The 22179-nt window shown below is 38.4% G+C and overlaps 3 protein-coding genes across 3 annotated transcripts; 1 reads left to right on the forward strand and 2 right to left on the reverse strand.

Moving 5' to 3' along the window:
* Positions 1-278: 278 nt before the first annotated feature.
* On the reverse strand, positions 279-3569 carry LOC114356927 (uncharacterized). The gene is made up of 4 exons (XM_028310321.1): positions 3494-3569; positions 3124-3279; positions 2080-2226; positions 279-449 (listed from the first exon to the last, which is right to left on the reverse strand). Exons 1-4 carry the CDS (start codon positions 3542-3544, stop codon positions 279-281), a joined length of 525 nt encoding a protein of 174 aa, XP_028166122.1. The 5' UTR covers positions 3545-3569.
* Positions 3570-8143: 4574 nt separating this feature from the next.
* Positions 8144-12282, reverse strand: LOC114356932 (organic cation transporter protein-like). The gene is made up of 5 exons (XM_028310327.1): positions 11804-12282; positions 10370-10774; positions 10035-10290; positions 9000-9184; positions 8144-8388 (listed from the first exon to the last, which is right to left on the reverse strand). The coding sequence occupies exons 1-5, from the start codon at positions 12247-12249 to the stop codon at positions 8148-8150; spliced, it is 1533 nt and encodes a 510-aa protein (XP_028166128.1). The 5' UTR covers positions 12250-12282; the 3' UTR covers positions 8144-8147.
* Positions 12283-12748: 466 nt separating this feature from the next.
* LOC114356928 (synapse-associated protein 1-like) lies at positions 12749-21424 on the forward strand (the record flags this gene model as incomplete). The annotated part of the gene is made up of 5 exons (XM_028310322.1): positions 12749-12898; positions 13845-13984; positions 15527-15639; positions 16116-16229; positions 21138-21424. Coding segments are annotated over 5 exons (642 nt in total), but the record flags the coding sequence as incomplete, so codon positions are not given.
* Between the last annotated feature and the right edge of the window lie 755 nt (positions 21425-22179).

Below are 22179 nucleotides of genomic sequence, written 5' to 3' on the forward strand. Positions count from 1 at the left end.
ATAGAAAACAGTGGTACAACAGGCGAGCTTAATGCCGTGTGGCATTCTCTTCCAGCTAACCAGAAAATTAGACAAAACAGAGAATTTAAGTAGGCGGTGCAAAATAGTACAAATACAAAAAACAAATTCTAATATAATACATAAAATATTATAATATTATATATTAATACAAATTAATACAAAATATACCTACATAAATACATGCATGTACGTACATAATATAAGGTGGATAACGAGAAGGTTTAAGAGAGATCAAGACGACGAGATACGTTCTGGGTCTAGATCTTCTTTTTAGCCTTGGTCACGAAAGACGCCGTCGCATACGCCTTCAGGATGGTCTCCGTGGAGCTGGTGTTGGTGAGCTCCACCTCGATCTTGCCCTTGGAGATGGGGAACAAATTGGGGAAGTTATCGCCTTGCAGCGTCATATTCTGCAGCTTGTATTCTCCCTGAAAAGCACAAAAATATTCTTTAATTGTTCGAACAAGCAACTATGGCTGTCAGTTCATAAGGATTGATTTGTTTTTTCAGTTAATTGAAAAAAATTAAGACACTGAAGTTTAAACGACAGTGGCGCCACTAAGGATATAGCATCGCTTCTTTCTACTTAAAAGGAATTCGTTCGTTCGTTCGTTTCAGCCGAAAGACGTCCACTGCTGGACAAAGGCCTCCCCCAAGGATTTCCACAAAGACCGGTCCTGCGCTGCTTGCATCCAGGTACTTCCCGCGACCTTCACCAGATCGTCGGTCCACCTAGTGGGAGGCCTGCCCACGCTACGTCTTCCAGCTCGTGGTCGCCACTCAAGAACTTTTCTGCCCCAGCGGCCATCTTCTCTTCGAGCTATGAGCCCCGCCCACTGCCACTTGATTTTAGCGATTCTGCGGGCTATGTCAGTCACTCTGGTTCTCCTACGGATCTCCTCATTTCTGATTCGATCACGCAGGGAAACTCCGAGCATAGCACGCTCCATCGCTCTTTGGGTGACCTTGAGCCTTCTTATGAGGCCCATAGTAAGCGACCACGTCTCAGAGCCATACACCATCACTGGCAACACACACTGGTCAAATACTTTTGACTTGAGACACTGCGGTATTTCGGACGTGAGAATTTCGCGAAGCTTCCCGAACGCTGNCCACTTCGTCGTCGGGGTGTTCCGTGGTCGGTGCGTATACCTGTATGACCTTCAGCGAATACCGTTTGGTGATTCTGAGTATAAGGTACGCTACCCTCGCCGAAACACTCTCGATCTGGACCACGTTGTTGACAAGGGACTTGTGGACGATAAACCCGACACCACCCTGGGACTGCTGGTCGCCCTCCCGGAAATAGAGCAGGTTTCCGGATTTCAGGATTATGGTGTCCTCCCCCTCTCTTCGGACTTCGCATAATCCTACGATATCCCACCGCAACCTGCTCAGTTCTTCCTCGAGTTCGGCGAGCCTCACGTCAGTCCGCAGCGTGCGAGTGTTAAATGTTGCCAGGGCCAGAGGTCGTCGGGGTTGGTAGCCTGTCGGTACCCGGTGATTCTTAGCACCCCTCGCCCCACCGTTACCGTGACCGCTACCGTGGCCCGGGATAGTGGGGCCGCCGGGGACTAGGGGCCGTGTTTTTTTGTTCCTCTCCATGGGGGGGATTTGCCTTAATCGCCACGCTTGGCAGGCGGGTTGGCGATCGCAGTTTTTTATAAGGTTTCGCACGCAGACGCTGCTGCCCGTCCGGTGCTGCAGGGATTTTGTCGCCTCTTACGACACGCCTCCTGTTGGCGGTGGGGAAGAGTATTCTTTATGGCCGTCCCCACACGGCACGGCACGGCACTTAAAAGGAATACCTGTGGAAAATTTAACTTTCAAAGTTGTACAGTAAGTTTAAGCTGGGCCACGCTGGGCGTTGATGAGTCAATAAATTATAAAACAAAGTCATCCACCGCGTCTGTCTGCATACGATAAACCCAAAACCTACTGAACAGATTTTCATGCGCTTTTCAACATAAGAATCGAAGAGACCGTTGGACAGTTTTATTCCAGTTGTTCATAGCTTAGCTTTGTCAGACATGGCTTGGTGTAGAAGAGAGTATTTACCGGTGGCGCAGGACAAGGGGCGCCATGTTTGGCGAGCATGCCTCCAATGTAAGGGTCTGTTTTCATCATCTTGCAATACATGATGTGGACCTCCACGAAAGACCGCCGGTACTCGTTGTGCAGGTACTCGTAGAATATCAGATGCATCTGTCGATCAAACATGGTAATTAGCATCAGTTTTTGTTACTTCTTCTTCCTCAGGGGTACTCATCAGTGAGGGATCACTGATGAGGATCGCGACCACATACAGTGTTCCTCCATAGACTGCGGTCATAAGCTGTGTGAATGTATTCAATCTTAATTAAATTAACTATTGTAATTTTTGGATGCAGGCCACTACTAACCGGTTAATCAGGAAATCACTAGCTTATTATATGATGAAGATAAAACGGGAATATTTCCACCTCTTGTTCCCACCGAGGCAACTCATATGGAGCCAGGATCTATACATATTTTGAGCGCCAGTAAAACCCAACCAGTAAAGTTCGAGTTTGTCCCAGGGGACAGTTAAAGAAACTGTCATTGGACCCGCTACGATAAAAATAACATAGGAGGGGTTCGAAGTTAAGGTTCGACTTGGTGATCTTTGATGATGGTAGTTATTGAAAGGAATAATAGTCTGTTATGAAATGAAATGAAATAATATATTTATTTGCTTCAATCTTGAGTAATACAGTAAGGTGTTCTTAAAATGGTTTGTTCGTCAAAATCTACTTATATAAAAGCATGCAAACCAGCATGTTAGACCAGTCTATTTGATTCATTATTATCATCAGGTCATTTAGTTTCCACAACCCTCTGCAATCTACCAGAGGAAAATTAAGGACTTTGTCTACACATTTGATTGGGACACAGCGCTTTAAAAAAGAAAATTCCTATAAAATTATCACTTCACGGGATTTATTGCAACAATATCTATTTTAACGGTAAATAAATAAAAAAATAATAATTTTATAGTAAAAATGCAACATAATAGTTTAAAATATTAAGCCTAAGTTATTATAAGTTCCTATAAGTTGAACAAGTCTGTGACTCGCTTTTTACCGTGATGTTGTCAGCCCAAGTATGTTTGATGATTCCTTCCAGGTTAATGTAGTACGGACTTTTCCTCCCGTATCTGGATATGTACAGTCTGCCATACTCCATGTATTTTTTGTTTATGTACGTCACGTTTGCTCGCTCCGGGATCAGTTGCAAACACTGCAATGTGGATTTTTGTTAAAGATACTTTTTCACAATTATGTTTGATTTTTTGTTGCATATTTATATTGCTTTTGGTGTCAATTCAGATCAATACCTAACAAATAGATTTTTTTTATAATATTATAGAAACTGCCTACATTGTCTCGTACCTATTTATTTTAAATAATTTTAATATTTAATGAAAATGTTACAAATAACGACTGTGACTTACGTGAAAAAAACTTAAAGAGAGCAGGAATATTCCAACGTTAGCAACACGCATTTTAAATTCGTGTGCGGTTTTCGAAATGCCCATGAATAATAACAAATATACCCACTTAATGCTATTATCCTAAAGAGAACTATTTATAAAGTTAAATTCGTTAAATTATACCAATTTTCCATAATTAAGTATTACCTACAGTACCTCTACTTACCTATGTATCGCCAGAAACGAAAAATGTAAAAAGGTGCCAAGATTGCTGGGTGGTGGGCGTTTGAATTGCTACTTTGTTTTAAGTATTTATAATGCTTAGTAAGGTTGAAATTTGGAAGCAATAAGTCTTGCACTGCTTTATTTTTTATTGAAAATCCTGTAATTGGAGGAGATTTTACTAAGCCCGGTCTGTGAGCACGTAGCTAAACGCTCGCACACTCACTGCGGGTGCCTGTCGCACAGTCGCGACAGCAATATAATTACGCGCGAGCGATAAGGATGGGTAGCTTGGGGTCATTGGACAAAGTTCTACGTGCTCACAGACCAGACTATAGACACGATCATCTTCCATTAGCAGGTTCCTATCATACATTTGTGTATGATTGGAGGGAAATTGAAAGTGACCCGACATGGGTCGTATTTCACCATAGCTATTAAATATTTGACGTGGTTGACTGGTAGAGGATGCCACCCGGCATTAACTTCGCCACTGTACATCACTTTTATGTGCAAAAGTTTCAATAAATAAATGTGTCGCCTCTTTGCTATCTAAACTTGGCCGTCGCACTTCCGTGTGCTCTGTCGATGTCGGCGAATGGTGGTGGTAAACGCGTTCTGAAAACTGAACGGTTTTATTATGGTGCTAAATAATTGAACCATGAAATCATAGCTTCAGTGGAAACAGCCCATATTTAACTGCGTATTTCAGTACTCATAGTAACGATAGAGAGTTCAAAGACAACGCTAGAAATATATATATTTTTTTAATATTTTGCTGCAAAGGTTGTTCATAGTCAGCAAGGTGGTTGCACTGCGATTATTACATTTTGTGTGATGCTGGGGTTATACTCCCAGATATTTAGAGGGTAATCTGTAATGTATAGTAATGATACATCCATCTATCCGTCCTTTGAGTTACAGGAATGTGAAAGGAATTTTCGTTATAAAGAAAAGGAACTCTGGTCTTTTAATCTGCCGGTCTGGCTAATGAAGAAATTAAGCAAAATTTCAATTTCAGAAGAAACTGGGTCGCCAAAGGGTGATGTCAAAGGGTGCCGAGTCATTTACGTTATTGGCTTTTGGAGACTGCTAGAAATCATACCCTTTCTTGGTACTCAAAATTACTTATTTCTGACGAATATTCGGAACTATGAAACCTTCAGATTTAGGCTTGAAATATTCAAGCTTGTTGTTAGTGGAATTTGGATATTTAAAGCAATCAGTTATTATTATTATTTATTATGTATCATAATATGAACCTTTATAATACGAGACAATTAGATTTTAATCAGGTAGAGTTACAAAAATAAGTCGTTTATTTACGCACGTTGATGCCTATCGCAACGAGTGGGCGGAATAATAGGGTCTTTTTTTAAATCTAATCGTTGTATATTTTTACTAAACATGGCTCCATGTGTGACTATATTCTGGATATAAGTATCTAAATAGTATTCCTATTATAATCCGTAACCATACAGCTAACTTTCATCGTCCTTCACCAGATCATTATTAAGAACAGGCTGCTCAAGATATTTCTTGATGCAGGATGAAACAATGGATGAAAGATTTTTCAAATCGGTCCAATAGTTTCGGAACCTATTAAATTCAAACAAACAAACAATCAAATATTTCCTCTTTATGATACCAGTATAGGTATTCGTAGATTAAAATATAATGCCGTATAGTGAAATTATACCCCTTTAAAAGCCCGCTGCTTGCCTGCCTAACCCTCGACTCTTCATCAAAAACCATAAGTCAGCAAGCTGAATACATAGACCTAATTTAATGAGCACACCAAAAAACTTGCCGCCTTTGTGAATATTGTACAGCGGCCTTTTGAGCTCAACGAGACACGTAGCACTAAAGGGATCGGCCAAAGGAATCTTTGATGAGGCAGTTTTTTCCAGGATTTTTTCTGGGAATAAATATTTATTCGTAATCCTGTCGGGCAGCAGTACTGAAGCATTTCCTAATATCGTTGAATAATAAATAAAATGTAAATGGAAGTAATCCTATTATCTGGACCGATCAAGTGAAATCGGCAGATGGAGATGGCATATGTGACTGCACCAGACAGTCTGCCAACAGAGAGAGATGGCGGGAGATCGCGCGGAGAGTTGTATCCGCCACCACAACCGATGTGAATAACGCCTCAACGTGACTAAGAGAGCGAAACGAATAAGAAGAAGAAGAATCCTCTTACTCCTATCTTTGTATTCTTATATTTTTAGTTTTTTTTTGCCTTCTGGGTAATAAATGCCGATAAACGGGAACCATTTTTAGCCTGTTTTAAAACAAGATTAACGATCAATCTATTACGATCAGTATAAATTACGCTATTACTCGTATACTTCACAATATTTGAAGATGAATCAGATATCTTCCATATTTTATCAACTCTTTACTGAATTCTACTTCCTTGACAAATCACACAACTTATGACCAAGCGCCTACTTCAAGAAAACTACCCACCATAAATCACAGATCTCCTGACTTATTCAAATCGATATAGCCGTCTCACTCTGCGAACAGAGCTTCGTCTTTGTCTGGCTTGAGCAAAGTGTCCTAATTCGCTGGTGACCTATTTTGCTAAGAGGCATTCTACTGAAAGCTTTTAGTTTGAGGACTTTCTCAAACTAAAGCTCAGTATCATTGGAATCTCCGAGCATATCCTGCTCTATGTACACTCTGGAATTTAAAACTTTGATTTCATATATTTTCTAAATTCGAGTTCAGATCTCTATATAATAATTACATAGCTATATAATAATTATAATTGTAATTGTAATTTATAATAATGATTTTTTATGCACAAATTCACATGCCAGCTACGCTGGTGAGATAAGCTGCACCTCTTTTTAATTTAAGACCACATATTTTATTGTACCACATTATCTCGGTGAATAAATAATCTTTGAATCTTTGAATCTACAGATTATGAATTAATATGATTCTTTGTATACTCAGCGTCAAATATGTAGTTCGTGACACCCAAATTATCCAAAAAGTTCGCAACACTTCACAACACGATTGTGTTGTGAACTTTTTGGCCACTTGGGTGTCACGAACTATTTGACGCTGACTGTAATAGCTGGGCCAGATGACACGTTTTAACTCACGCGTTTCAAATCGCGCGATATTGAGATACTCTATTCTAGAATCTAAATATCGCGCGAATAAAAACGCGTCATCTGGACCAGCGATGGAGGACTGTTGTGGACGCCCTCTGCCCCGTCTAGGGGACATAGGACCATAAGTCAAGTAATTCATCTGGACCAGCACATAATTCAGTTCACTTTTGTTGATCTCGTGTGAATTTTAGAGGTTGAATATTTTTAGCAAGCAATAAGAAGATAGGTTATACTTTGTTTGTTGTTTGGGTTTCATTTCCTTTAATATTTTTTAGGGTTGAATAAGGAAAAGAATCCTAAAATTATAAGTTGGTAATTAAGTAATTTCATGCTTATTTATATCCCCAACCCAAACCGTCTGGCCAGCGTGGGGGGTGTGTAGGCCAAGTCCTCCATTTGCCTCTGGTAAATTAGAGAGGGTCTTGCTCCTGCAGTGGAGACTGAATGACCTGATGATGATGCTTATTTAAATTTTGTTTTAGAAAGATATGTTTTAAGATTTTTAGATGCCATAATAGTCCACAGAACATTACCTACAGCTATGTTTCCAAGCGCATAAGCCATTCTGTTATCTGACCTACATATTCGCTAATGGTGCGGCCTCCCACTTCCTCCATTAATTTGAGAGCCCTCTGGAACCTCGCCGTGTTCATCAGCAGCATCGTTGACCTCCATTTTGGAAATCCAAACTTCGATCTAATATCTAACGCACTAGATTTCGCCATCCGAATACTCGCTCCATTTAACAGAAACGTATTGCATGCCTACTTTAGTGTGACTTTGACATTTTACATTTTACAAGTAAGCGATCATTTTAAGCTAAACGAAACAAGTAATACAGCAGCCGCAGCGAACTTTGGTTTTAATTATTTCCAAAATGGATTAAGAATTGTACTTACGATAACTTCTCTATCCTTTATAGCTCTATGCTGCCACACTACATTGAATCATTCAGATTTTGGAAATCTATATTGGAATTCTTTGTTAATAATAGGTACTAATTTTACCGCTTTGCTTTTTAGCTCGGAAAAGAAAGACATTAGCGCTTATTAAAGTTTCGAACAAAGGAAAATTTTTCAGATTTTTCTGTTCTCAGCTTATCCAGTGTTAACTGTAAAGTTATTAAGCTAACGACTACTTTCTTGTTTGGCAAAAAACTTTTAATAGCTTTATGCATTGTGTTTTGCAAGTTAAGAAATATACTGTGAACTACCACAATGTAAGCTTAGAAAAACTTAGTTCAATAAAGCCATTGTTACACTCATACACTAAAAAAACAGGATTTAGAAAAATACATTTATTTACACTTTTAATCTTTACTATTTAACATCCAAGTCTATCGAATCTGCCAGCTTCCTCCCCTTAGTCTCGGGTAAGCAGCAGCAGGCCACTATGGCCAGTAGTGGGGCGGTCGCGAAGACCAGCGGTGGGACCCACGCGCCCTGTGCCATCCCAGCGACGAAGGGCGCCAGCATGGAGCCAAGTCTTGAGGTGGTGGAGGAAGCGCCGACCGCCATGTTGCGGGCTACCGTCGGGAACAGCTCCGATGTGAATGTGTAACTGGAAACCATAGGAAGATATAATTTTTAACCACTTAGGGAACATGAGAATCTTCCTTCCTAAGTGTGGTAATAAACCGAAGTCAAGGGTCGAAAAAGAGCGAGAAGACATTATAATTATTAATTAAACATCATGTTTTGATCTTTTATAAATAAGTATGACAAGTATAATCTAAGGCAGCGTGTTTCAACCTGTGTTTCAAACCGCGCTGGGAGGTCATAAAAAGTACTTCAGTAAAAAACTTTGTGAAAATGATCAAAAAAGATAGAAACAAGACAACTTATACTTATCGGTAGCGAGTCTTTGACAGAACTATGATAGTGTTCTCAAATGCAGTCGGAGGCATCAATTGCAAATCGGGGGGTCGCAAAATATTTTTCCTACTAGGGGGGTCGTGTCACCAAAAAGGTTGAAAACACTGATCTAAGGTATTATACATTGGATCTTGCATATGCTGCTGGTCAGAAGATCGTACTGTTTGAGCTTTCAATTATGAATGAACAGTGTACATAATCTTTGTAATAATTATAAACACTGAAGAATGCCTTACGTTACATTTGATAGTAGAGTTGATGAAGATTTAAATATTAATTCATACACACAAAACTCACATTATGGTAAATGCGCCCGCCGCTGCACTGACGGCCACCGTGCCAGTCACAATCTTCAAGTAGAACCAGTCGTCTGGCATCGCCAGGAGACCGTTGCACACGCCGCAGATGAACAAGAACCCGATAGCAGACTTACGGCGACCCATGCGCTTCAGCAAGTATCCCGATATGAGCTGGCCTGGTACCTGCAATGATTAAATAGTGTTAGTGAAACAAGAAATTATAGAGATACCAGTGTGTGTTGCCAGTGATGGCATACGGATCTAAGACGTGGGCGCTCACTATAGGCACAAAATATAACAGAAGGTAAACTCATGTATGTACCTCGCTTTGCATACCTCGCTCGCTTGCACGCTCGACCGTCGCGCTAGGGCAGGGTTGTCTTGTCATATGTTGCGTTTATTTCGTTATGATAGTAAGTAATAGTTCCTAAACAAATACACAAGAAGGAAGTAGTATGTAGTCGAGTGGTTGGCACTATTATCCAATAATTCCTAAAACCTCTTTAAAACAATTCGATATTCCTAATAATTGAGTTGGATTTCAATTTATCAACGTTAATTGAAATACAAATAAATACCTTACTTACCTCCCGGAATCAACTGGTAGTTAAACAACGAAAATTTAGTTTTTAATGTTTAGTGTAAGCAACCGTCTACTTAACAAATGTTATATTACCCCTTTTTTGTTGTTCACTCATTTTCGCACAAACATAATAATTTCACAAACGCGTGAGCAGCGTCACTCAAGCGAACGCAGTCGCGCCTCGCATTCGTCCAAGACAGTCTTGATAACGCGTACGTGAGCGGTGTCTATGTGTGCGTGGCACGAGCGCGCTTGGTATGGAGTTTACCTTCTGTTATATTTTGTGCTATAGGTCTCATTTAGAAGCATCAAGGTCACCCAAACGGCAATGGAGCGTGATATTCTCGGAGTTTCGTTGCGTGATCGGATCAGAAATGAGTAGATCCGCAGGAAAACCAAAGTGACCGACATAGCCCGTCGAATTGATAAAAGTAATATTGTTCAACGAACCTGCAATGCTCCGGCTAAGGCCATCAAAATAAATACATTGGAACCAGTCTGCCCAATATACTGCTTGCCTCCATAGTAGACTATCCCCATGACGAACCAGGCGACACAGCACAGCAGATTCTTCACTCGAAGACTGGGGTGTGTCAGCAGGTCTATGTATGATACTGTGGACTGTTTTTCTTTTGTGGAGGCAATCTTTGATTCTTCTGCAATGGTCTGAGCTACTTCTAAATAGTTCATCGGGGCCATTTTGTTCCTGAAAATTACTCAAAATTAGGCCAATGCAATTTCTGTTTTTTTTTTTTAATAATAACATTTAAAAATCAATTACCAACCGTTTTGCAGCACGCTCCATAACCTTACTAGCTTCCTCCAACTTTCCCACCGAAATGAGCCATCTTGGTGATTCGGGGATGAGAAAGAACAGAAGGAAAATTACATTCGGCACGCCCACACCGATAGAAAACGCCGTCCACGACCTCAAATAATATGCAAAGGCTGGCATCACCATCTCTCCTATGGCCGATGGGATATGGAATAAAGCACTCGTTAACTCTCTCCATTTGGGTCCAGTGATTTCGATCATGATAACGAAGGAGACCACCATGAGACCTGCGGAGCAGGTTCCCAGTAAGAATCTAATGATGATGAGGGTCCAGAACTCAGGACTTAATGATACCACTAAACTGAGAACTAACTGCATCAGAGCGGCGATGAGTAGAGCTTTCCTTCTGCCATATCTGTAAAAAAATAGAATATATCTATTTTGCCGATGTCTATGATATAAAGATATTGGTTTTCGTCAGACAATCTCGTAAAAGATGTTTATATTATCCTTCGATAAAAGGGTTATGTGAGGATAACATGGACGAAACAATATAATCTTGTTGTGGCATTAATCTATTTCTGATTAAACCTAACTTTCGTCATACTTTTGTGACTAGGGTAGTAGATAAGCTCATCTGTCACGGCACGGTACTCTCATTTTGGGTCGATTTATGAACAGGTCAGCGTTTCAATGATTCATAACTTCTAACAGCGCTTCATGGTTAATACTGACATCTAATGTATTTATGATAGGGTGATTTACAATAGAAATATAAGTCGAATGTGCTGTCGTTAGTACGTACAACATCCTTTCACATAGTTGGTATTTATTTGCACAAATTACTACGTTCCCTTGTTGACTCAATTTACTTATCTCAGTTTCCATAATCTTAATTACTCCTGAATAAACAACCATTTGTTTAGTATCTAAATTATCAGACAGACTCTTCCCAGACAATGCCACTTATGCAAAGAACAGCTTATTATTTTAATCTTAATGGCTGCAATCATTGCACTCACTGAGATTATTAAGACTGCTGGATTAAGAGATTTGTAATTAAAATACTCTTCAATGGTCTTCATTGTGCTATTATTAAGAATGAAAGCTTTTATGTTATATCTATGCGAATCATTAAGAAAACATTGATTTATGGGAATTTTTACGATACAGTCTTTGGCATTGAATCTAATTATTTTATTTTAGTTTTTTTTGTAAGGTCATAATGCTCATTTACAACCGTCTAATTATGTCGTGTCAACCTAATTCTTTCTTATCTTGCTGTGGTTTTACCGTGCACGGCACTAAGCTCTTCTTAAGTTTAAAGAGTGTATTTAGCATTAGCGAACGATAATAATGACACGCGTATGCCATTATCGAAACAGGTCCTTATATTGTCACTAAATCTTCTAAATACATTCGAAATAAAAATAAACGTATTTACCTGTCGGCAATGAATCCAAAAGACATGCTCCCCACTAGCACACCAAACATAAACATCGTCTGTGCCAAATTCGCTAACCACGCTTTATCGCAAATCAAACCAAACTCAGTAATGATCGAACCATCGAAATTCGTAATATACGAGTATTCGACGCAATCGCTGTAACATTCGTTTATTACTATATCTTCAGTGGAATTCAGTCTCATCAAACACCTGTATTGTGTCTTCGGCGCCAAAAATATTATTGCCGTCATTTGCCAAGCCGCTGAAATTTTGCAGGGCACAGCCAAAGAGAAAATTAACAGGCCTTGCCACAGTCCCATTTCTCCGATCGCCACGTACAATTTATCTTTTTTGTCTTCTCCATCTTTATTATTATCTTCATCGTTTTTCTTAACTGTTTCAACGTCTGCTCCATCACTTTTTTTCACATCTACACACATCATGAAGATGAGATCAAGGCGCGCGTGTGTCTGTCGTTGTCGTGCGATCAAATGAATATAATATCGTCGAGATGATAAACGATAGGTATGGAAAAAGTTTACGTTTTCAAGATCATTATACTACTGCAGTAGTACTCGTAATTAAAGTATTTACTCGCATATTACATATAATAATTTTAGTGCTCTGAAAAATTCCGAACTGATAAAACAAGACGAGTGGATCGCTTTGGGTTATTTCCAGTTTTGGGCAGTATAATAAGGAAGTGCAAAGGACCAAGATACACACAGAATTTCGTCTATTACCCTATGAATATGTAACGCCAGACTCATGTTTATGTATCTTGTAACTGATGATTGTTAAGTTAATTTATTTTCACAGTCCATTAGATACCTAATTATACATATGGGATTGGAAATCCGTGAGGAAGAGCTTAGTTCAGCAACATCTTTTGGTTGAAACGAACGATCGAATGATAGGATTGGTGGCTAACGGCATCTGTTTCTTCTGCAGAGCATCCTGGGCGAGTTCAACCGTGAGCAGGACGCGTTCATCAAGGGGCAGGACGGGCGCGGCGGCGGCGCCAGCGTCGCGCCCTGGGTTGGCGCTCCCAACGAGCCCGCCCTGAAGGAGGAATGTCTGTCTCTGTCCACTGTAAGTATACTTTCATTTATTGGCTTCTAGATTTGTCACAACTCTAGTAGCGTCTATCACTAATATTTTTTACTGTAGCTCTACGCCGTTATCAATTGTCCATTATTCGAGGCGGTGATCTTTCACAGTGCTCTTGATTGTGATTTGATTAGAGTGTGCAACAAGTTCTCTTTCTCCATCGGACAACGACTCGCTAGCCTGTTTTGTAGTTCTTAGGACTTTATGGAACAAAAGCCCAGTGGTGTCAAGTGTTGGACTGCCGATTTAAGGATCTGTAGTTCGATGCCTGTCGCCTATTGTGGTGAACCCACCCCTAATACAAGCATAGTTAGGTGTAGCACTTGGCGAGAATACGAGTATAAGTCATTTGTATGTGGCGACGCCACTTCAAACTAATGACTAACATCTAGCTTCCTTATTGTGGTTGAGCATCATATCCCACATTGGTGACCCCGACGTGATTGGAACGTGACCTTCCAACACCACCATCTTCGGCATCAGCCTCCGCCATCCTCACCATCTCCGCCACTCCGTCATCAGCTCCAGTCTTCAACAAGCCAGCATCCAGCCTTCAGGGACCATCCGCAGATCGCAACCGACCTTCCTGGTTCCTCGGCAGCAAGCAACCGTCATTTCACTGGTCACGGGTACAGCCTTGGCCCAGCTCCACGCCCGACCATCGAAGACGCCTCCGCTCACTATCCCGACTCACCGTGGATAGAGCACCGCAACCTGCTCGTCTCGACTCACCGCAGACTTGAGCACACTGGCACTTGTAAAGCTCATCACGCACAGACTGCTGAGCTCATCCTGACGTCATCCACCTCCGGTTCTTCCGGGGGGAGAGGCGTGGCGACGCCACTTCAAACTAATGACTAACATCTAGCTTCCTTATTGTGGTTGAGCATCATATCCCACATGTACAATACAAATTACTCTCTTCCAGGATCGACGGAACTTCGTGCGCGCGCCCCCCGCCGGCGTGGAGTTCGACTTCGACTACGACAAGATGTACCCGGTGGCCGTCGCCATCATGACCGAGGATCCCAACCTCGAGAAGATGCGCTTCGATCTCGTGCCAAAAGTGTAAGTTTTGTTTATGTACTTGTTATAGGGGACATTTTGCAATAAAAGGAGATGTGCTTTCGACTGTACTGTCTGTCTACCAAGTCTTGTTTACCAAGTATGTAGACTCACATTAGAATACAGTAGCTTTCTAACATTTTCAACTGTAATTCAATTACTTCATTAGTGGTTTCGTGAAAATCTTTATTTGCTATTTGGATGGCGTTAATCTATCACAAACTTGTGGCTTCCAGATAGGCCAGTAGAATTAAACACCAAAAGAATTGAATCGGAAATAATTCCTACTAAAGATTTTAGTGCTTTAATGGCTTCATTAGTTGTACATAAAGACTCTCCTAGGTTTTCGACTTCGACGGAGTTGTGCTTAAGTGGTGGGGGCTCCCGAAAGGGGCGCTTTTTCGTTTTTCCGGTTATACCGTGTAAAGGACTTACCCTATCGAAAAGTGGTCTTCCTGACTTAAGCACAACTCCGTTGAAGTCGAAAACCTAGGAGAGTCTTAATGAGCAACCAATGAAGCCATTAAAGCAATAAAATCTTTTGTAGGAATTATTTCCGATTTAAAATCTAATTCTACTGGCCTAAGAACTACGTACTAATACGTTTACTAGATAATTGTCTTGTAGATAAAGGGAAATTTAAGTCCGTCTTATGTACAATGCTCTATGTGCATATAAGCTTGAAATAAATAAATATAGCCTGACCAGGAACATAAAAACCCTCGCCATGTTGCGGAAAATTAATGGTACTAATTTCTTTTAATGGCAACAGTAACTGAAAACTTCATTGACATGTCACCTTGCATGTCAGTCTATTGCTGTCAAAGTGTAAACAAACTTTATTTTAAATGTGTGCAATTGATTTTCTGAATTAAATTGCTAAAAACTTTTTATAGTCGTGAAAGAAAAGTGGTTCACAATGTGTTAAAGTATTTGTCGAAGAGAAATACTAAGGGTTCGGACAATATTTTCATTGAATAATGTTTCCGACAAAGGTTGTCAAATTGACTGACATGTTTATCGTATAGTACAGTCCACTATGAAAATTAGCTGTGGTTTGTTTCAACTACCTATTTTAAAGATTTTTGTCACTTTCTAAGTGTTGAATTTTATGGAATTGGGAAAGAAGTACCGAGTTTGAAGCGTTCATGAGCAGACATTGTTGTTGAATATTCAAGTTCTGAATTTGATTATTGATGAATAATAAAATAAATCCTACTAGCTCGATTGATGGTTTCATTTCATTTATTTAAACCAGGTTATCTATAATAATATTTTTTCGTTAATTTATGAAAATATCAAATTAGCCCGTAATCTTGAATCCTATACATAAAGTTAGCCTATTAAATTAACACAGGTACGACTGTACTCAGTGTTGCACTATCAAATGCAATTGACGCGCCTCTATGCCAGGGTTTTTATGTTCCTGGTCAGGCTATACTAAGTTTAATGTTTGTGGTCCTCTTGTACGATAAAGTCTCCAGTGGGTGGCATCCAATAATTCAACCTTAAACTAAGCTAACTCTACGGTATACACCATTCCAGCATCACGGAGGAGAACTTCTGGCGGAACTACTTCTACCGCCTGTCGCTGATCTGCCAGGCCAACGAGGCCGACGCCGCCGCCGGCCGCGCGCAGAGCGTTGACGACTCCCAGGGTATGCTCGCCTGAATATTTATGACGTTTCATTACCATGAACAAGAACGGACCTAGAGTAGAACCCTGAGGCACCCTTTCAAATAATGTTAATAGAACGACACAATTTTGACTTGTAGTTTTTGGTGAATGATTATTCGAAGCATCAAGTTAATTCATTAAAAATCTATATCATTATTAAATGTCCGAGTGTCAGTCATCATATTTGATTAATTTCATAACTTGCCACATTCTTATAACTTACGTGTGGCAAATTTACTAAGTAATAATTTAGCATTTTACCTTTGTTTAAATTTGAATAAAACAGGGTTCAGGTTTCTACTCTGTTCTCGAAAACATTTCACTCCTACCATAAATAGCTTCTACGTCGTTTCAAAATACATCAACATCATAAACACCAAAATCGTTTCGTTTAGTTATATTTTATTTGTTTCACTTATTTTCATTTTTGTTTTATTTTCTTCCCTTAAAAACCAGATGATAAATCGGCAAGTGACAGCTTGATAACGAACGAGAAATCCTCGCAAGAGTCGATTGACGATGTCAAGAAGAGAATTAAGTCCCTCAAGGTGGATAGGGAGAATGATGATGGTAAGACTTGAGATTGTTTCAATACAAAAGAAATCACTTAACGCACTAACGTTACTACTAATAATTTCGGAACAAAAACCAAATTCTAAATTGCAATCACTTATGTTTATTTAAACTAAATTAACCCAAAACACGTCCTGATTTAAAATCCTTTTATTTATTTTCGTAGTTTCATAAACACACTTAGCCATATTATTTAGTTTTCATTTATTATTATTATTTTCATTGTTTTTAATGGTTTGTATTATTAATTAACAAATAACCAACTTTGAGGAATATGCTGTATTTTAATTGCATGCTCTTTAAATGTACATAATCTTGTCAATAATGCAAATCTTTACTTACAAAAATAAATTACCCCGCGAAATAATAACCATAACATAACATAAATTGGGTAACTAGCTTACTGCTTCAGAAGAAAACTGAAATATATTTAGGATTTATTTCCTAATAAATGTCAATCATACCTAATTTACAATTAGTATAGCTTTCATAAACGATCACATATTTAAATATTTCATGTTGTGTGACATTTTCGTTAAACGCAAAATGTTTTCCTTTTTCCTGGAATGCAGCTTAAGCAAGATGCACGGACTACCAATGGGCAACCGCAAACTCTAACGATAACACCACGTGATGCCACAGACCTATATACTATCTTTAACACTATAGATTAACATATAGACACTCTTAAATAACACATAACAACGGGCATCAAGATTAAAAAAACTTTCTACCGTAGACTTCTTACTCCCAATTTTGACTGTCGATAGTATATAGATCTGAGATAATTATATCTAGTCGATATGATGCTTGTTAAGCAGAATGTATTACGTAAATTAAGGGCTCTCATGCAAATTGTTTCGACCTTGATAAAATAATGCCATCACAATTTGATAGAATTAGATCGAACGCACACGCATACTCTCCAGCTTATCGTCACATTGGTATTACAATATCTTCACTCTGAGTATGGATAATAATATATTTGTAGCTGTTATAGTTACACATTAATGTTCATAATGGAATTAAATATGCACCGAATATCTCACGCGTTACTTCAAATACATTTCCAAGGAATTACTTCTGTATTGGTTGTTTATTTTGACGACATGGTATTCTTTTGAGGAACTAACATACGTGTATGTGTTATGGCATTATTATGTCAAGTAAATCACTGTTATCTTTTCACACAACCTCTAATATTATTTGAGCGTTAATGCGTATATAAAATTTATCGCTGTTTGCTAAATTTTTATTTGGAACTTAAAAGTTTATATAATCTATATCACTATGATGTCATATCTTCATCCTTGTTGTTATCTCGTGTGTCATATATAAATAATGAATGTTACGACAATATAGCTTCTTTATCCCTGAATTGGTGGATATAATATGAATTGTATATATTACAGTGTCCTTGTTTAACCTGTTGTCTATCAAATAAAGAACCACTGGGCTATATTTCAATAGCTCAACACCCAAAAACACCAGCGGTGAGAGAAAAACGCGTGATATGATCACACAGAGCTATTGGAAAATAGACCATGATGTATTACTGTATACTTGTCTCAAATATATCTCAAATATATACATTTTCTCGATGGAACATATTTTAATGTCTACTGAATGTTATATATGTCTAAGTATCGGTTAAGGTTATATAGCGGTAACGTCACAGTTCATTAATTCGGCTCAGTAGTGTTAAATATAAGTATCTATTGTTCAGGTTTTGACATTGCTACTTCTTCAAATAATTGGTTATCTGCTTTGAGATTGTTTGCTTGAAGTGTATGTGTTTTAGTCTTACTTTTCTCTCTTCATGCTTCTGTATTTCTCAAAGTTGGTCCTATTGCATTTTCGTTGACATTCCTATTCGATATGATTTGCGTATTGTAGCAATGTTGAAACTTCTCTTTTGTACATAATACTGTGTTGTCAGAATTTCTGTGTGTCAGTCTTTTTCGGAGTTTGGAGTGCATTTAAAAACTTCTGACTTTCTGGTTCGACTTCCTACGATTGTATTTCGACTAGTGGACTCGCCCTTGCCTTGACATTGAGGTTGATTGGCATAAGATAATACCAACTAACAGCTAATAGAGGTATTTGCTGATACAGAAGAGTAAACTGGTATTTACCAGCACTAAGTTATGAAAGGTTTGTTGAATGCAAAAGTAAAGAATTTTCAAGAAAGTGATATCATTTGTATGAACAGTCAATGAGATTTTGGCATCATGAATGCATATGCCAAAGATACATGTGATTGGCAGCTAAATATCGTTGATGAAGTAAACACAGCGAGTCCACAGTCGAAGTTAGTAGCCGCGACATATCACTTATGGGTGACAGTCAATTAAATTTACCCACTTACTAACTGCCGTCTCTTGATCCCAGGGAAATTTGGAATCTTTAAGCTGGCAACACATTTCACTTCCGTAATTTCTTTTGTAATTATTTACGATTAGATCATAGTCAATATTATAATCTGTGGAAAATAATCCAGTGTTATAAAGTTGTGTAGAGTTATAGTTGGTAAACGTAAACACATTTATATTGATAGAAGTAATCGAGGAGTTGTAACGAGAGGTGATAATAAGCAGGCCTAGTACGATGTCGCTTTTGTTAATCGGTTTAGTTTGGTTTAGCTTGACACGAACGCAGCAATAATCGACCGCGTGACGTCTGGCGCCGTTTGTAAGCTAGCTGGTGTCCTTCCGAATGATGCCCGGATCCAGAATCGATCTTGAAAACAAAATAATCTGGCTATAGTGTGTTTCTATTAACGTCTCTGAAAGAACACGATGTAATACCCCAATTGAATTAGACCCACGAGCCATATTAGTATCTTATAGAAGTTACAAGTTGTCAATATCTTTCGTACACGTTTCCGATACAACATAAATGAATATATTATATGTATGTAGAATTCCTCGTTATTTAGTTTCTAAATGAAACTTCAACTTGTACCCTAGCAACATTTACATAGTTATAACACTTTTTATTGTCAATATTTGAAAAATTGTTTAGTGAATTAAAACGTATAGTTATTAAATGAATTGGCATTTATAGTTAGTTATTATGAATTGAAATAATTATATTATTCTAAAATAATATTGGACTTATTATTTCACTATTGTCTAAATGAGAAACTTAGATGATAGTACACAATTTTTATTTACTTTTATGGGCTCCGCTATGGAAGAGAAAATTAATGCCAAATAGAATTCTACTCTGTGGTGTTATACAATGTAAAAAATTTCTTCTAATCTTCAACAGCAAACTTCTTTCTTACTATCCAAATGAATAGCACCTATCACACTTTTTAAAATCAACTTTTATACTACAGGAATAAAAAAAATCTCAAGTAAGTTTCAAGAATTATATTGCAAATACACTCAACATCAAATAAACCGCACCTTCCGCGACGCGAACTTTAAAGATTTTCTTCTGACACAATCCTAGTGCCCCAACAATATTGGTATTATTTGAAAGCCCAATAAATATCCTTAAAGAAAAACATATTTAATTTCTTAATAAACGATTAACATGTACCGTAAATGTGACTTGAAAAAAGACCTCACTTTGGGCTCACCTCTGGGATCAATTAGACCAAATTTTATCGTTATAAAACCAAATAATTATCACACGTGTCCTTTTTAACAGATAGATAGCGATTAATCTCAACTTAACAGTTTTATAGCCATAAAAGTTAGCTCAAGCGTAACTACCTACCTATTTTTTAAAGAAGTGACTCTGGATCCTTCTAACGACACATTTTTGGGGTAAAAACTTTTCCTTTAAGGCGATTACATGGCCGAACGACCTTGAGCATTAGAGCGAGACAACGAGCCACCCGCCGCGCGCCCGCGCTTTTTGCCCGATACCAAAGTGCGCTCAGAATACAGATGCGAAGCGCTGCCAATTCTAACATAACTGCCTACGGGAATGTTACCTCGATTTTAATTTACGCATATCGAAAAAAATTGCGATGCTTATTTTGTGTTTCAAAACAGAATTTAAAAAAAGAAAATAAATCATTATACAGAATAATAATAATTATCGTCAGCATATTTTCAAACTGAAACAAAATTGAAATAAATGATTATATTTCAATTAGACATCATTATACTTTAATTAGTACCATAACTATGAAAAATAAACAGTTATTTCCTCCTGTAAATTTTGCAAAAAGGGACATACCCTCAGATCATAAAAGGGAATAGATGTGAAACGGGGGCGTGGCGCGTGTCTCCGCGATATGCCCAGAAACGAACATCGGCCGCGTAGCTAGGTTAGTCGCGATTCAGTCGTACTAAGGAAATGTTCTCCGATATTTTGGATAATGCGTCGTTACGTGCAATAAAACAAGTGAAACGCAGAACTACAGGAACAATGGAGTCATTTAGTACATGTAAGTATTGCAAATCCATTGATATTTTGCNAACACTTTTTTAGATAATTAAATTTTCTATCATTTGGTGAAAGAATCATTAAAATCGCTTCAGCCGTTTAGGAGTAGTAGGAAATTTCTTTGGTGAAATTAGAAGAAAGTTAAGATTTTTTTCTGTCAAAACTAATAGTTGTAACAAAAAAAACGAACAACAATTTTTTAGTTTAAGATATTATACATCTCACACATTATTTTTTTCTTGTTTGGATCATCCATTTAGGAGGAGTAGGGATTCAAAGAGAGGTCTATTTTGCAGTTTTGCCTCACCTATCGCCTTAATGAAATGAAGTTTAGAACTAGGCTTTTAAATGGTGCCAATATTGGTGGGAACTTGGGAAGTGGGGATGCATACGTTTGAAAGTTCTTGTCACGCGAGGTGCGATTTATTTGATGTCGAGTGTATTAGGTGTATAAAAATACATGATTATAAATATTTATTCCATTAAATAACTTTTCAGAGCAATGGGAGAAGGAACTTGAAGCCGAGCTCAAAGAGTACGAGGTGGTTGCTGACAAAGCGGCCGACGACAAGTGGGAAAAGGAGTGCGAAGACCTGCTTGGGGAAGACGTGGACCTTAAGTAGACGACCGGTGAGACGAGTAGACCGGGTATACTCGAGTAGACCTAGTGGAACACCAGGTCTACTGTAGCTATCGGGCATACCGATGGTTGAGTAGACCTGGTAGTTCTGGTAGACTTGAGTAGACCTGGTAGGTTCGAGTAGACCTGGTTGACTGGAGTAGACCTGGTAGGTTCGAGTAGACTTGGTCGACTTGAGTAGACTTGGTCGACTCGAGTAGACCTGGTATAGTCGAGTAGACTTGGTCGACTCGAGTAGACCTGGTATAGTCGAGTAGACTTGGTAGATTTAGTAGACCCAGTAAACCGAGTAGACCCGGTTGACTGCAGTAGACCCGGTTGAATCGAGAAGACTCGAGTAGACTTGGTAAACTCAAGTAGACTTTAGTAGACCTGTTGATCTAAGTAAACCTAAGTAGACCTGGTTGATTAGACTTGAGAAGACCGGGTAGACCTAAGTAAACCATAGGCTACGTGAATCGGTTAACCATATTGAAGTTGGATAATTTGATTTTGAAAAGTAAATGAAAGTAGAAAGTATATATTAATATACGTCATTATAAATAGTGAGATTGTTCGAATGTCATGTTGTCGATGTCAATTTTATGAAAAAGTCGGTTAAAAACTAATATTCCGGTCCGGTACATAACATAGTCCGGTTCCATTATTTATGCTAAAAGATAATTTTAGTTACTCTAACGTACATTATTTTACATTTGTACATGTTTATTACAATATATCAATGCATTAAAATAATTTAAAAAGTAACAAAAAAATTTTTATGCTCAATCGCACTAAGTGTCGCGTTGCTTGTCACCATCCAAATTTGGATCAAAATGAAAAACAAAACTAACAAGCTTGGAAAAATCACAACATGTTTTGAGCAGAAAACATTCCTTATCATCATAAAAAATACGTATT

The sequence above is a fragment of the Ostrinia furnacalis genome, unplaced genomic scaffold (genome assembly GCF_004193835.3).
Source record: "Ostrinia furnacalis isolate ACB-3 unplaced genomic scaffold, ASM419383v2 OfSCF3004, whole genome shotgun sequence".
NCBI classification, from domain to species: domain Eukaryota; kingdom Metazoa; phylum Arthropoda; class Insecta; order Lepidoptera; family Crambidae; genus Ostrinia; species Ostrinia furnacalis.

What these genes read in the sequence shown, in the direction of transcription:
- LOC114356927 (XM_028310321.1), bottom strand. Translation starts at nt 3,544, where the DNA reads ATGCGTGTTGCTAACGTTGGAATATTCCTGCTCTCTTTAAGTTTTTTT. An exon ending in CTTGGGCTGACAACATCACG is followed by an intron (nt 2,227 to 3,123) that starts GTAAAAAGCGAG and finishes TTTGATCGACAG; the next exon opens with ATGCATCTGATATTCTACGA. An exon ending in CCCCTTGTCCTGCGCCACCG is followed by an intron (nt 450 to 2,079) that starts GTAAATACTCTC and finishes TGTGCTTTTCAG; the next exon opens with GGAGAATACAAGCTGCAGAA.
- LOC114356932 (XM_028310327.1), bottom strand. Translation starts at nt 12,249, where the DNA reads ATGATGTGTGTAGATGTGAAAAAAAGTGATGGAGCAGACGTTGAAACA. An exon ending in ATGGAGCGTGCTGCAAAACG is followed by an intron (nt 10,291 to 10,369) that starts GTTGGTAATTGA and finishes AGTAATTTTCAG; the next exon opens with GAACAAAATGGCCCCGATGA. An exon ending in CCTTAGCCGGAGCATTGCAG is followed by an intron (nt 9,185 to 10,034) that starts GTTCGTTGAACA and finishes TAATCATTGCAG; the next exon opens with GTACCAGGCCAGCTCATATC.